Raw genomic sequence first — 15,911 nt, 5'->3', positions numbered from 1 at the left:
GTAAAGCTTAATGAAACAGTTTTACTTTTTCTGTAAATGTTCATTTCAATTACACATCGTTGCTACCTGATACGACACAAAAAAAACGTCTCAATGTCCCTGCATCTTCTGGCACATTTTCGTTAATTAAGTGGGGTTGAAATGAGAACATTGCATTGTTTCTGTTGCAAAGAACCTGATGAATAATGCTACTGGCTTTAGTTGTACCATGAAACTTACACTTGCAGGACGTATCTAAATGCCTGACAGAAGCTTTTAGAAAGCTTTATCAGCTTTTATGAAATAGATGTATGGCAGGTCTCTTAACACCACCATACTGCACATTCATATTGTGCCAGTAAAGTTCTCAACTACTGAGAAAATATGTATTAAGTGAATTTCTCAACAGTAGATGCTGAGATAACAGTAGCTTTACTTTCTGAGCCAACACCTATAATAATACATGTTAGTTTCACAAAATACACCACATGCTTGATCAAAGCACAAAATGTGGAAAAATATATTTATTTTTATATTGTGGTTGTAACAAAGTTGAACATTATTTGAGGAGAATGGAGAATACTCAGCTGCATTAGAATTAGACAACTGTTTCATATTGCACTGCTGTCATTTTTCATTAAGGTGTCTACTTGTTTTTACAGCTCTAAAGGCCGCAGCAGACCCTTAGCCTCCTGGTCTGTGGAGGGGATGTCAGACAGGTGTTGGACAAATGGCCGTCCATGGATGCAGGTCTGGCTTTTCTCACCAAGCTGCTGCTCCATCCGTAGGAGGGTTTCTTCCACATCCTCCCTGGATAATTTTGTAGGCAACTGACGGGCAAGCCTCACCGCTTCACCCTGTGAAGGTCACAATTCAAATATTTAATAAAACAGACAGAAAAGTTAAGTGATGCCACCCTTATTCTCCATTCATAGCATCTCTCACTTGTAGGTAGTTTGTGACTTTCAGTGGCCGGCACTCTTGCACAGTCCTGGCCTTCCTGTGAAGAACTGCAGTCAGGATCTCCCTGAGGTCCTCCACACCGAGGAAAGGCACGCAGTCTGCCATTGCTGTCACTTCCAGATGTCTCTCGGCTGACGAGAGGCCTGGCCAAAACAAGCAGAAAACAAGGATTAATATACTCCAGACGCTACTACTATCTCCAGGAAAGAATAATAAATAAATATTGTGGTTTACGGCCGAACTGATGACCAAGTCAAACAAGCGAAGGGCCAAATGGAGTGTTAAATGACTAATAGAAGCCCCAGCAGACTGGAAGGAAGTTGTCTTGTAGGGTGGAAGAATGATGGCTTCTCATTTCATGAGGAAATACTGCAAATCATGGACAATTTATAATTCTGATACATGACTTTGGATGCAAAATGAAGTCAGACAAGTAAAAATAAAAACTAGAGATGCAGAGACCGAGAATATTTCTGCGCTGGTTGTCTATCATGTCCAGTATAGTCCATAGGTGCTATTAAATTAATTAAATTAATTTCCTTATTGTAATAACAGCATATATATTTTTCAATTTAAAAATAACAGTAACTGCACACACTGTACACAAATCCTGGAAAATAAACACAACACATTTTCAACAATCCTAACAAAAAGCAATGATATTCAGCAGAGATTGTGAAATGAAGCCATCTTATATACGCCGCTACCTTCAATCCCATGCACACCCACCGAGGCAGGCAGTGCCAAATGAAAATTCCTCGAATTTCTTAAAGGGCAACCATTCTCATCACCTGCACACTGGGGTACAAACCTACTGTGAGACCACGCTGTTGGGCAGAGCGCCAGTGTCAACTGAGGTGAACTGGTCCAGCAACAAAAACAAGCAAGCGAGCAGAGAAGTAATGTCACAATGATAACGAAAAAGCTGGTGAAAATATGTTTAACTATGGAAGTTATTCCGTTTTATTTTTTACATAATCTTTATAATTTGGATTAGACTTTATTACAGTATATACATGGTTAAACAACACTTATGTATACTGTAATTATCAGAATAATCTGTCAGTCCAGACCTATTGATATTAGAACCAGAAATGTAATACAATGAGAAAAGAGACTTTTTTAAATCAATTACTTACATATCTCATACTAGCTGTGTATCTTGTGTTAATTGTTGAGTTCAAAGATAACCTTTACAATGTACATATCCTGTATGACTGATGTCATGACATGTCAAAGTTATTAAACTGATGATCGATTATAGAGGAAAAACAGATTGTCGGGTCCTACATCTTATTTCTGTCATGATTCACAAAATCCTGTTTCTCCTTTTCATCATTCATTGAAGGAATGGGACTATTTTGTCTTATCCACAACTAATCCAATACACTGAAACTCTGTCAGAAATAATTGCTTGTAATCCAGTTGCTGGCGACTGTATGTTTGACATTTTTAAGTGACTGGTGAACTATGACATTAATGATGGCAAACGGCTCCAACATTTGTTAAATAAAACTAAACAATCCATTAGACCTTTAAACAGCATGACTCACAAAATAAGAAAGCCTTGTTTTCTGATTGATTGGTTGAGTTGTAGACTTCTATGCTGTGCCTCTGTTTGGGGAGTGTTACTGATACCGTTCCATCAGTTGTAAACATACTGATCTGCCTCATACAATAGCATTATGGTCCAAAACTTTATTTACAATGTACCTGGACTGAGTTTGATTTTAAAGCCATTAGCTACGAGCCTGGGATCAGAGAAGAAGGTCTGCCCGTTCAGCTCAGGGCTTTGTTTCTCCATGTTGCACAAAGCATCTGTATATTCAGCTCCTCCTAGACTTCTAGAAAAGAGACACAAGGAGATGTCAACACACAACAGTGTATTTTCATACAGCAGATTTAATAGAAACCAAGGATTAGGATTTGTTTGTCTAAAAATTAGTCTCCAACATATATGTATGTGAAAAAATTTGATGAGTGTGCAGTTTTCCACAAGGAAAACAACTGTCAGGGTTGGCATTTTGCTGGTGAGAGGTGAGTGATACCTTACCCATCTGTTAACTGTATAGGGTTCTGCAGACTCTCTGCTGGAAGTATATTATTCTCTAGAAGTCTCTTAAACAGCAAGGCTTCCTCCACTCGAAATGGGTTTAACAACATGAGCCTCTGACCACATAAAATGACCCAGGCGCTCTGAGAGGCCAGGCGGTTTACAAGATGGAGGCCCCGTGGCGCTGCGCGGCTCTGGGATGAGAGGCGCTGAAGCTGCAGCCGAAGGGCAGCCACGCTGCAGGGGAGGGGCTGCGAGGGCTTAGGTGCAGGGTTCTTCATCTTCTTTTGTGGCTGTGCAGAGAAGAGCTCGTCCAGCAGCTGCTGGTTGGACAGTGGAGCCTTGCGTTTCTGGCTGCGCACATGGGTTGTTGCGATGCTCACACTTGGTTCTCTGGGGCCCTCAGCAGAGGCCAACTTGGTCCTTTGGTCATGGTGCTCCAGGTGTTTTTTTGCCTTCTCCTCGTACCTGCAGGGTTCAACCAAATCTTTTACACTTACAATAGCAGTGACAACACTCTTTGTTATTAGATCGGATCCAGTGTGCACTGATGTGGTGATTTGTAAGACAAAAAGCGTGTAAATGAAGACTGGGCTAATGATGTCATCAGGGTTATGTTGGCTTGGGCTAAAACCTTCTTAACAAACAGGAGGTATGAGGTTAGAAAGAAGTGGGCTTTAGATACTGCAGAGCTGCATTAAGGGAATTGGAGTGTGTTTGGATAGTGACCCATACTAGGTGAAAGTCCGGATATCTCGACCTCCACTGCTTCGATTTTGATTCTTTACGTGTGGAATCTCTCGTGGAATACTAGGAGTACCTCCTATGTTTAGGTGATGTGTGTTATGTATGCGTGGGGTGGATGTGGGTCTTCTATCCTTGGATGTAGCACATTCAAATAGTTCATCCTCTGTATTATCAAGTGTTGTCTCGTTCACAAATGATTCACTCAAAAAACAAATCTTTGGGTGAGCAATCTGAACTGAATCACTTCCTGAGACGATAAGTTCATTTCTCAGTCAGCTGGGGATCATGACGATAGTCATCTGTGTTTCAGTTCAGTGTGGGAAGTGGGACTACGCAGTCGGAGCTCCGGGTCAAACACTGAACAATTCAGTAAACAAATCTTTTAAACAAATCTTTTTGAATCTAGTGATTCAGGACACTGAAAAGTACGGCTTTGCACATCACTACCACACCTCTGTGACCAATGGTTACCCATAACATCCTTCTCTTCGTAGACATATATGTCTACCTTCGGAGAAGCATAACTATTATTTGTGTCTTGTAGCCATTGCTTCTGCGTAGCACGGCTGCTAAGCTGCCATCTGTCCTAAAATAAGATTTACAATACCAAGTAACAGCTTGTTCCCGATGTAAATGCAGGGAATTTTTTGAGTGTTTGATATATGTAGGCTCCTTTCCTCAGCAAAATTGCCAACTAATGTTTCCATAGATCTTCATATGTTCAGCATTAGGTCTTACACAGCACCCCATTATTCAACTAACCTGTTTCATGAACTGTAAGAATAATTCCTAGAAATGGTGTCCCACTTAACAGTGGAGGTGAAAGAGCCAAGTACCTGCCACATCTTACTTCATGTTTCAGACAGCAGTACAGCAAGGCAGGATTCTAAACAGATGGCTTTTTCCATACACTCTTCCATACCTTATATAAGGCCCCGAGCACTGCTGATACACATTTTCCAACCTTGCAATTGCTTGAAATTGGAATGCAGTAATCTAACATAATGGGGTTGAAGCAGTTTCCTTGAAGCTAGCTGAGTAGCTCAGCAGATAGAGATCGGAAGGTTCTTTCTTTTACTGACGTGTTCATGTGCATCTGGACCATTTTCGTACTCATCTCAGAGCTGAGTCGGAAGCAAACACACACCTTGAGCCTGGAGAATGATGCATTGTTCTACCAAAAATACACACACATTTGATTTACATGACTTTGATCTGTTTGTTTTTTGCAAATAACTCCACTCCTGTCTTACCTTCATTAATGTAAATCCTTTAACTCTGAGGGGAGCAAGGGTCAAACACAAACACTCATTACCTCCATCTGTTCTGCGCCAACTCTGTTCTTGACTAGCCAACTATGTGTCACTCCTGACACCACTTATGAAGTAAGTGTAGGTGAGATTTTTCAATGAACAAAGATAATGGATTGAACCTGCAAACAGGACATTTAGATATTAAATTTATGTTTGGGTCTCTAATTACAAATCAATAAATACCAGTTCTTATCAGTCAACTTCTATTAAATTCGTATATCCTGTCTTAGTGCCATTATTAATGCTGAATACATGCTACCTAAAATCTACCACAACCAAAACAAATGAGACATGGGAGTAGATGGAATACTGTGGAAACAGAGGACATTTCATCATTAGTGATACCTGTTGTACTGCGGAAAATGTTGTCTACCTAGCTCCCTATTAGGCACAGTTGTCTGGAAATTAGAAACACAGCTCATATCAACAACATTTCCAGTCTAGGCTTTTCACGTGTAAATGACAGGTCAAACTTTCCCCCCTCTCTCTGCCTTGCAAATAACAAGAAATGGAAACAACTGCTTGGAGAGGTGAAAGTCTGGAAACTCACTTCTTACGGTCTTCCTCCCGCAGATTTTTCCACCTCTCGTGAACAGCGACACTGATATCCTGCAGGCTGGCTGTGGGTTTCTCCCTGAGGACCTCAGCTCTGGCCTCCTTCTGGAACAGGGCGGCAGGAGACAGCGGTGCCCTCATGGCGCGGTTGCTGATCAGGTCGTAGGCCGTCAGAGCAGCCTGCTTCTCTGTGATGGCGTTGAACATCTTTTTGTTCGAGCTGCTCTGACTCTTGAACTCATCTGAGTCAGAATGGTTGTGCTTTGAGGGTTGATGGATTTTAACAGGCTGCAGGGGTTCTCGTGTTAAGGGGTCAGTCAGAGCCGTCCCCCGGCTCCAGTCCTCGGCTAATAGCTGTTCTTTGCTTGTGTCTGCTGCTGACACCACATTGTCAAGTCTCTCCAGGGATTCACTTGCTGAACCAGTTTCTAGTGTCTGAGTGCAGCTCTGAGCTTTTTCATCATCATGAAGAGAAAAGTTAGACTCCCGCCCGGCTGGGATCTGGTTCACAATCCAGTCCTCTGCTACAGAGGATGAGGAGCTGCTGTTTGAGGCCTGACGGTCCAGTGAAGCGTCACTGATTATGGCTGCTGACAGAGCTGTGTCACTGTGTTTAGGTGCTTCCTTAAGGAAGTTACCATTGTGGTTGGACACACTGTCATCCATCTCTACACTTCGCTCAGTGACAGGTCGTGAGGCATCAGTCTGCAGAGGACTAGATGGCGAGGGGGATGTCTCGTGGCCAAGCTGCTTCTCAGCTGAGGGGTCACAACTAGGCCGATAGCCATAGAGAGAAACCAGCAATGCCTCTACTGCGGTGAGAACAGCCTCCTAAATGTCAGACAGATGACAAATGGTACACAGAGTTTAATTTCAAATCACATCTTCTCCCGTCTTTTTTTTTTTTAATTTTCAATCCTCCACAGATTCAACTGATTGTGACTGAGCTTGAATTTCATAGCTACCTTGTCATGAAGAAGAACCTGGGTCTTGTCCGGTGTCAGGTTGACATCGACTGAAGAGGGTGAAACATTAACTTTAAGCATGAGGGTGGGATAACGATTTCGGGCTGCGTCATCTGGATACTGAGCAGCGTAGTGTTGACGCAACAGCTGATGATCAAATACACAATCGTCCCAGGATAATATTTTCAGGGAAACAAAAAAAGAAAAGAAAAGTGTTAGATACTAAAAAGTAATTCTTGTATAAAGTCCATTTCATTGATTTATCCAAAATGATTCATGATTCTACCTTCATTATATCTTTATGGTGGACAGGCCGGTTGTTGACAAATATGAATGTTTTGTCAGGGCTTGATGAGCTTGTAGAAGAGTAATCTGCTCCAGGCTTTGGAAAGAAGCCATCTAAAGAAATCTGAATAAAATAAGAACAATGATAATATCAATACTACAACACAAGATAAGCATAACATAGATATCATACATCAAATGTTCAGAAATGAGTCAAATGCTGTGAACCAGAAACATATGACATTACATAACAAATAATGGCTGTAATAAAGGACTGAGTTTTGCTGCTAGATTCTGAACTGAGAGCTCCATAGTTTTGCAAACACTTATATATTTACATGCTCAGTAGCTGGCTGGCACAGGTGTGTAACAAATAGTGTAACTAATAGTTTTAAAACTTGAACATTACATAAATTATAGCATCATTACATTTTCAATTAAGACAGGACAGGCAGTGACGCTTTTATCTGTATCTACATGCACACTTCACTATGAACATGTGCAACAAGGTGGTGTTTGACATTTTTCTATTAAAATTTACATCATGTTACATCATCAAATCCCACCAGAGGGAGTTCTCCTGAGCTAAAATTGATCACTCTGCAGAAAACTTGAAACTCCATTATAAATGTAAGCTAGTAAGAAATTATGGAAAGCTGTTAATGTTCCACAGATTGCAAGCAGAGAATAGCTATGCTTTTTTTCCACATGGCCCAGGGCTCATTATTAGCAGCAACGCACGCCAATGAAGTTAATAAATGAACTGCTGTTTCAGGTCATGGCACATATGCTTCTCTCTATTTCTGCTCATTAGGGTCACTTTATGGGAGCATGAATGGCACCTCTGGCCCCAAAGGGCTGCGTCTGTGTGTAGTCATGCTGCCAAAAACGAGTGTCACATTTTGTTCTGCAGAGGAATAGCTCTTACGACTCTCCCCGAGCGAGGCCCCGGTGAAATTGTCAACCTGGTTCCCTTGATCACTAAGCTTTGGTCTTGGGGACAGAGAGGAGAAAAGTTCTCTTTCATTGCTACAGGGAGTAAGAGGAAAAGGTGAAAGGTTGTTCTCATAACTGGGCACCAAAGTGCAGCAGCAAAATAACAACAACAAAGAGGTAAATGAGAGAGAAACAGGGTGAAAAGGGCTGCTCCATATCTGTCAGACTAGATTAGTTGGGAGCCTGGCAGCAGGTACGAGCCACATGACACCTACCGTGACCAAGCAGAAAGTTACCGCTCAACAGTAATTCAATTACGATCAGCACAGCAAAGCTTAGCTAACAAAAATAATTCACTCTTCATCAGGAAAGAACTCAAAAGAAAAGGGCAAAGAAATAGTTGGCCAGCCACCAACTGACCACATTTGCTGGCTTGAGACCAGGCGTTCCTGATGAGGTTATTAGCTCACAGTCAAGTATAACGTGCATGCACTCATTTGCTCTGCAAAAATTATCCATCTTAACCAGGCATTACATTTTCTTTTTCTAAAACAAATAAGTCACTGAGTCATCATCATCATTCATTTCCAAGGCAAAGCAAATGATTTAAAACTTGTTTTCAAGTTCTTTTCTTATTTCTTATCACAGTGTCACCGACTTCTTGAACATTCCTGACACTTGTAGAATCACATTATTTCACCCACATGTCAATATATTTTATTTGACGTGTATTTTGACTGAAAACGAGGCTAAAAGAACGTGTAATGTTAGGTTGGAATTGTTGCCGTAATGGCTCCATAATGAAGGGCAAAGTGGCATGGGAGCCACAGTATGAGAGCACAGAGTACAAGGTGTGTGCGTGAGGTGGGAGGGGTAGCATGCGGCTCTGTGCCAGCTCAGCCCTGCTATGTGCCTGTGACGCTCATCCATCAGAGTGCAATGCACACCATGTAGTCTCTTCACATTCACTGCATCGTTTGTTACAATGTTCAGAGGTGACTTTGTCCAGCCGAGTAATGGTTCATGTGAAACAATAAAAATAACAGTTGACCGTGAAATCTGAAACTTATAAACGTGAGCCCTACATCCCATGATATGACACAACTTAGCACATTGCCTACAGTTGGACAGGGTTAACTATTCCAAACTGACTTGTATAAAATGTCAAGTGATTTTTTTTACTAATGTACATACATGCATTTCTGCTAGAGGACAGAAGACAGACAAACTCAGGTATCTTTTCCTAACCTGCAAGTGTTTTGTATTTCTTAGAGAATTGCTCCATTTTTCTCTCATCTCTGCATTTTTCCCCTTAACTAACCTCTGGTTGCTCTTGGTGATGGTGGCAAGGGAGCAGGTTGGCAGCAGCACTGGGCCCCAGTGTAGCAAGCAGGGCACTTCTGTGATCGGCCACCTTGGCCTTCTGCCAAACTACCACCTGGAACAATATGACACCAGTCAACTTCCATGAGTCCACATCAGACGAATCACACTGCATAAAAACCTGTCAAGACAGGGACTGGGCCACTGAGCCGGCAATATATCTGAAGTTCATATATTCTGTTTGTCAAGAGATTCAGTAAGAGATGGACAAAAACTGCTACTGGTTATGTCAAAATGTAGGGAATGAAATGAATTGGGTATTTAAATTATCATTAAAAAATAAATCATAACGAGACCCGTGATTCTAAAGTCATCATTAAAACCTCAAACCCAAAATGCTACATGAAACAACTACTTATAGACAAGAGCTGTGAAAACAGCTGAGTCAACACAAAGTAAATCAAATATTCAGGACTCTTGATTTTGTTCATGGATTACAAAATATCATTAAATTATGGCATAATAAATGTAAGCCATAATTATTTTCCTAATAATCAATGTATATAATTTTATAAAATATTACATAAGCATCAATGAAGTAAAAAAATGTCATCTCTAAGAAAAAAAACATTTGATTGCAAACTTGCCTCTTTTGACACGACATTTTTGACAGAAAAGATCAGGAAATAGTTTGGGTACAAAATATGTTGACACCCACCAGTGGGCTTGTAGTTTGTGTCCACCAGTGAATATATCTCGTGGGTGTTGATTTCTGAAAGCATGCACCCTGTTGCAGGGCATGTCTCAGCTATTAAATACATAATCTGGCACATGTAAATGGATCACTCCTGTAAACAGTTCTTGAAGAAGCTGTGAAACACGACACAAGCCAAATAGCAGAGTTGGAGATAAAGGATAGGGGCAACTGAGTGCTGATTGTGCGAAACGGATTCACTACTCTAACCTGACAACCTCAAAACTGATTTCCATGAAATTTATACGGCCGTCATGTAGCCCCTCTGTGACCCACACCACCTACACACTTCTGTGTACAAAGTGGCTGCAGCCTGAAACAGAATCTGGGGTTAAGGCTGCAGCTGTGTTCAGCAACTTACTCAGGCATCATAATCAGCCAAATCTGAGTTCAGAGGCAGCCATATTTGTGTTTGGGGCACCTGACAATAGCTGTGGTCTGAAACAGTGTAAGGGATGGAAATTTCAACTGCTAAATTATATAATCTAATCTAATCTTATGTAATGGAATGAACCAAAATACAATAACTTGCTGTTTATTGTGTACACCAAAACTATGCAACCATGTGCAGCTCAGGGGACAGGTGATAAAAACACAACTAGGCTAGAAACCTGCTTAAAACCAAAATAATTGAATTTTCTTTTAGTTCTTAAACCAAAAACAAGCAATCTGAGTATAAGTGTGATGATCACTAACGCCTGATGGTTAAATTGATGATAAATGATGATTAATATTTTAAGTTACGTAACCAAAATAGGACATTGTGGAACATGTTGTGTGTTTCTATTGTGAACTAACCAACAATTAAGTACTTGTTCTGCTGTTTCCATTTTCTAATGGGTATTAACAAAGAAAAAACACTAAACCATCAATACTGCAAGAGTCACATTTTTTATGGATGGAAGGAAAACTCATGACTATTATTACTATTCTCTGTGGAGTCAAGGTGTGGCTGTAATGATCTATGGGTGTTTTAGGGATTTGGCCACAACCCTAACATTTCATTGGTTTAAGAAGATAGGTTGTAGATTTACTGATGTTCAGGGTCATCTAGAGTTAAGATTCAGGTTACTGACAGAGTTTGCTGATGCTATCATTCTGACCTAAAATTAAATAAACCATTTTAATAAACCAATGACATAGAGTTTTAGTTCATAAGCACTCCATAGCATTCAGGGGCAAACACTGCAATACTCAGCCCTACTGTTGTGGGTTTTGTAAAACAGAAGCTTATAGATCTGCAGTTATTGCCCTGGACTTCTCTGACACTTCCTTGAATGCTGTGCAGTGCGATCTTACAGTGATATTTGTTAGATTTCCAGTTATAGACTGGAGGTTTTAGCAGTTAAGAGCTTAATTGCCTCCTTTTAAGGATTTAATGTCTAAAATTTTAAATATTAATATTCATTTTGATGACATTTAATTTCAACAACATCCGGATCTTAAAGCCACATCTGAATGTCATTACAGCAGGCTGGTTAAATATAAATAAGCCCCTTTCATTCAAGCCATTATCTTAAATGTTAACACACTTTATCCCTCAATGTCCTTAATAAATACAAGTGCTGAAATGATAAATTAATTAAATAATTAATGAGTGAATTGATTAAGATAACCAACTAATCATGTAAATCATTTACCAAGTAAATGCTAAACACTCTGTGGTTCAGGCTTGTCAAATATGCAGATGTTCTGCTTCTCTGTTTTATATCAATGTTAATTCAATATATTTGGGCTCTGGACTGTGGATCAGACAGCATGTTGGTGTCATGTTGGGCTCCAGGAAATTATGATGGGAATTTAGATGAATCAATAATGAAAATAATAATTTTATTTTAACAAACAAACTATAACTGGTGACTGTTTCTGTGATCAGGTCAGGCTGTATCTTTTAAAGGTATTACTATTTTAGTGTATAGACTCTAAAAGCTACAACAAATGTTTTTATAATTAATATTGTACACACATTATTTTCATAACATTCAGCTATGTAGAAAAGTTCTCCAGCAGTTAAATATTTTCTTTGCATCTAAAAACAACTCAATTCATAAACAGACTAATGTGGGGATCTTGGGCTGTTCCTTTAAAAATGACATGCAGATATACAGTGTGATAAAACATGCTTTTTTTTAAAAAGGTTAATGACTTGAACTTTTCTAAAGCAGAGACATCACAGCCTCACTGACCCAGCATTTTCAGGTTTGTCAGTCTGTACTCGTCTGATTCTATAAAATGTTTAGTCGACATGTTTCTACGAGCCTAACGAATATTTTCCATTACTCGTAACGATTTCATAGCTCACTGACGCACATTGGTACTGACAACAAAACAACAGGAGGCTGAAAACAATTTCTGCCTTCAAGATTGCGTTTGATTGATCATTTACTGGACGAGCTTCTGAATATTGTTCAGTAACTTTCTTAACTTTACACATTTGACAGAGAATCTTTACAGAAATACAAACACCAAATTCTGTGCACAACTGTGAGCTGAGGAGACAATTTATATTTTTCACTTTTGCAATATTCATATTATCAGACATGTGAAATGTGAATTTGGGTGGAATTGTAAAGTCTTTTTGTATTTTTCCCTCTCTTCAATTTGTTTATTGTTATTACTGTTCTTAAATTTTTCATTTTTAAGTTGAATGTCAGTTACAAACTATCCACTGGCTCAGTATAACGGTTAAACTGAGTCATGTATTAGGTAGAATGTTCAATAAAAATATAATTGAAGAAAATAAATATTATTATTATTATCATTAGTAATAGTATCAAAATGTTGAGGACAAAATATTTGATGGAATCAAGCATGAATTGTACCTTTTTTCTCTCTAAGATATAACTGAACTTCCTATGTGGGAACTTATCTTACATCTTACATCTTCAGTGCTTTTACACATATCACTGTTATCAGTGATGTTGCCACAAATATGACACTATACAACAGGTACTCAGGGCATATTAACAGAAACTGTGGAGGCTGTTGAACCAGTCATGTTTAGTCATTTGAAGACAAATGAGGACACCTAGCGGTTGCTGTGTGTGAGGGAGTGTATTATGTATAAACAGGAACTATGTTAGGACAGACTTCAGTTTTCTTGGAGGGAGGGTAAAAATTTAAACCATGCTCCAGAAAAAATATTTCCACATATTTGTTCTTTACTTGGTTATATCTGAAAAGTGAGGATAAGTTCCTAACCTTATTGTGAACGAGTGAGAGCCTCAGGTCAGGTTTTATAATGGCGTATGCCATCAGCAGGTCTTGTACTTTCTTCAGCTCCTCCTTGCACTTCTTGGTAGAAGAGTAGTACTGTCTTCTCACTGGGAGATTCTTGAAAAGCTTCAGTACACTCACTGTTGTACCTGGAAAACACAAAAGAACAAAGATGTGTAACAGCTTTTGATATAAAATGTACTTTTCCTACAACAAGGCTGAAGGATGCAGGTGGACTAGAACTACCTGGACACGTATTTGTCAATATGTGCATTATTTTGAATATTTTCACAGTAATTTTGTTAATTGAGGTCTACCCATACTATCAATATTTTCAAAAAATAATTAAAAAGTAAACTGGACCCAATCAGAATTTGTACATCAGCAAATGAATTTGTCTAAAAGCCCAATGACCTGCAGTGGCTTTGCAATTTGTTGTGTTGTAGATTTAATTTTAAACTGATAAAAATTAAAATTTTTGCCCATCAGGCTACACTCAATAACCCACAATGACAAAGCAAAAACAAGTTTTTAAGAAAATTTTGCAAATTTATTGGAAATCAAAAACTCCATATCACTTATCTATTAAATATTCAGACCCCTTGCTGTGGCACAAGGGTCTGAATATAACAATAACATAAAAACAGTTGATTTTGTTGTAAATTACTGGTGCCTTACCTTGACCTAAGTGAGATGGCTTCTGAGAAACAATCTCCCCTTTGAAGTTAAGTGTGTACTGGGTGCTGATGTCATCCTCCACTGTCTTTGTGGTGACAGCCACCTGAAGAGAATCAGCAAAAAACACCAGTTTATAGACTGTAATAAATCAGAATGTATATCGATTCCTATACTGATAAACGGAAGAGTAATAATATATGTTAAGTATTATAAATGTATGCATATGTGAGATGTATTTTTTTTCTTTGTTATCCGTTCAGTACATGTATACAAATTAAGATCAGTATGTATAACTTCTGTTAATTCTGGCCCATTTGTCTGATATTCTTTTGATGTGACCATCATTTGATAACTACGGTTATTCATTACTTATCACCTCTGCCACAGCACAGATGGAGCCCAGTGCTTCTCCTCTGAAGCCGTATGTTTCCAGATGCTGCAGGTCCTCATGGCTACTGATCTTTGATGTAAAATGTCTCATGGCCATCACAGGAGTATCTGCAGCTTTGATTCCCTGGCCATTGTCGCGTACTTCGATCCGGTCCAAACCATAGTTCTCCTGCAATGAGAAAGTCGATACATACTGTTGTACACTCACTGCCAGTACAACTGCAAATTATATTATCAAATACAACAACGATGTTGCTGTACAGACTGACGACACCGTACCAGTTTAACGTCAATGCTTAAAGCCCCAGCATCCAGGGAATTTTCCATCAGTTCTTTCAAAACGTTCACCACTGACGTGATGACCTGGGAGCTCGATAGCAGCCGCACAGTATCTGATGGCAGCTGCTTCATGATTCCGGGTATCTGTTAGAGAAAAGTCTGGTTTTAGTTTGGTACTTCTGTTGTTGAGTCATTAACAACAGCAAACATATACATGTCTGCCAATAAGTGGCACAACAAACACTATTAAGAAAAAGCTATTTAAAACCAATTGTAGTTGTTATTGTTAATGTTTTGATTATGGATCCAAAAATGTCACTGAGCCCAATGTTCAACTGGTCTTACCCAAACACCAAAGAAATGTTAAAAAAGACTCTCATGGCAGGGAGCATGTAAGTAAGCATGTGATTTCAACAAAATGTACACAGTGGAGCTGCACTTAAACTATAGCAAACAGGTGAAGTGGTTTCATGTGTGGCACACTTGTAACTGAGAACTGACATAAAATCATTATGTGAGGCAAACAAATCTGTTTGTGCCCATCTGCATTAAAGTAGCAAGCTTGACTTAATGAAAACAGAGATTCAAGTCTTGACTTATGGTTCACAAGGATTCTTTATGTTAAAAATAGTGATTTATTTATATGTATTTATGCTGTTGACCATAGAAATAATAGTGAATTTGAATGTTACAAATGAGAGCTACTAGTTGGTACGACTTCTCAACTGCTCACTGACACACAGAACTGTATTCCATTATATATGATCGATTAGATATGATAGATTATGCATTTCCAAATGCAATTCGCACTACTGATATTCGATTAGTCACCATACCATACACATCATGACGTCACATGATAGTTTACGGCTTAATGTAGCAGCTGACTAACACTGGCACATTTACAGTGATGTCAATTAATGTGCATTGTCCCTTAATAAAAAAATAAATAAATAAAATCTAAGGTAGAATTGAAGCCATAGCGACAGACAAATGCCAGTTGACTGCTAGACGAAACAGTCGAGTAACTTCGTCAAGACAGAATTTCGTGAGAAAATAATTAAATACTGATAAACCTCATGTCACGGTGAACATCTTCATAACATTAGCTGAAAGTAATTCTACAGTAAGTTGACTTTACTAATGTTAGCTAACTGGTCTGCAGCTTACGTGGGCTGCTTTGAATACTTATCATACTATTAAAATCCCAATTTTCCAATGTGGCGACATTACAAACTCGTATTAAACTGAAAATTAACGTTAGCTAGTTTAACAGTTAAATACTGACTTGCACGAGCTCTCTTGACTACAGTCCCCGTAGAATCTTTCATAAACAGACAGTTCAGTCACAAGGCGGAAACGACCGGATTCCCGCCCCCTCTTTTACCCGCTGATTGGATGGAAGTGACGAGAGGGCGGGTTTGCTAAAATCTACAGTGTAAATTCTACCCTGAGTTCAAACTAACAGGTACACC

General features: G+C 39.2%; 1 protein-coding gene across 1 annotated transcript; it reads right to left on the bottom strand.

The window, feature by feature from the left end:
* Positions 1-525: 525 nt before the first annotated feature.
* pms1 (PMS1 homolog 1, mismatch repair system component) lies at positions 526-15,759 on the bottom strand. The gene is made up of 13 exons (XM_022740740.1): positions 15,725-15,759; positions 14,437-14,580; positions 14,144-14,326; positions 13,768-13,870; positions 13,075-13,238; positions 9,118-9,234; positions 6,862-6,984; positions 6,576-6,722; positions 5,606-6,441; positions 2,996-3,463; positions 2,656-2,786; positions 925-1,085; positions 526-836 (listed from the first exon to the last, which is right to left on the bottom strand). Exons 2-13 carry the CDS (start codon positions 14,566-14,568, stop codon positions 636-638), a joined length of 2,766 nt encoding a protein of 921 aa, XP_022596461.1. The 5' UTR covers positions 14,569-14,580; positions 15,725-15,759; the 3' UTR covers positions 526-635.
* Positions 15,760-15,911: the final 152 nt, after the last annotated feature.

Source organism: Seriola dumerili, unplaced genomic scaffold (assembly GCF_002260705.1).
Source record: "Seriola dumerili isolate Sdu_G_001 unplaced genomic scaffold, Sdu_1.0 BDQW01000052.1, whole genome shotgun sequence".
NCBI classification, from domain to species: Eukaryota; Metazoa; Chordata; class Actinopteri; order Carangiformes; family Carangidae; genus Seriola; species Seriola dumerili.
The sequence above is the reverse complement of the archived record's forward strand: the minus strand, read 5'-3'. Positions and strand labels throughout refer to the sequence as shown.

What these genes read in the sequence shown, in the direction of transcription:
- pms1 (XM_022740740.1), bottom strand. Translation starts at nt 14,568, where the DNA reads ATGAAGCAGCTGCCATCAGATACTGTGCGGCTGCTATCGAGCTCCCAG. An exon ending in ATCACCAAGAGCAACCAGAG is followed by an intron (nt 6,985 to 9,117) that starts GTTAGTTAAGGG and finishes TATTTTATTCAG; the next exon opens with ATTTCTTTAGATGGCTTCTT. An exon ending in CGGGAGGAAGACCGTAAGAA is followed by an intron (nt 3,464 to 5,605) that starts GTGAGTTTCCAG and finishes TGAACCCTGCAG; the next exon opens with GTACGAGGAGAAGGCAAAAA.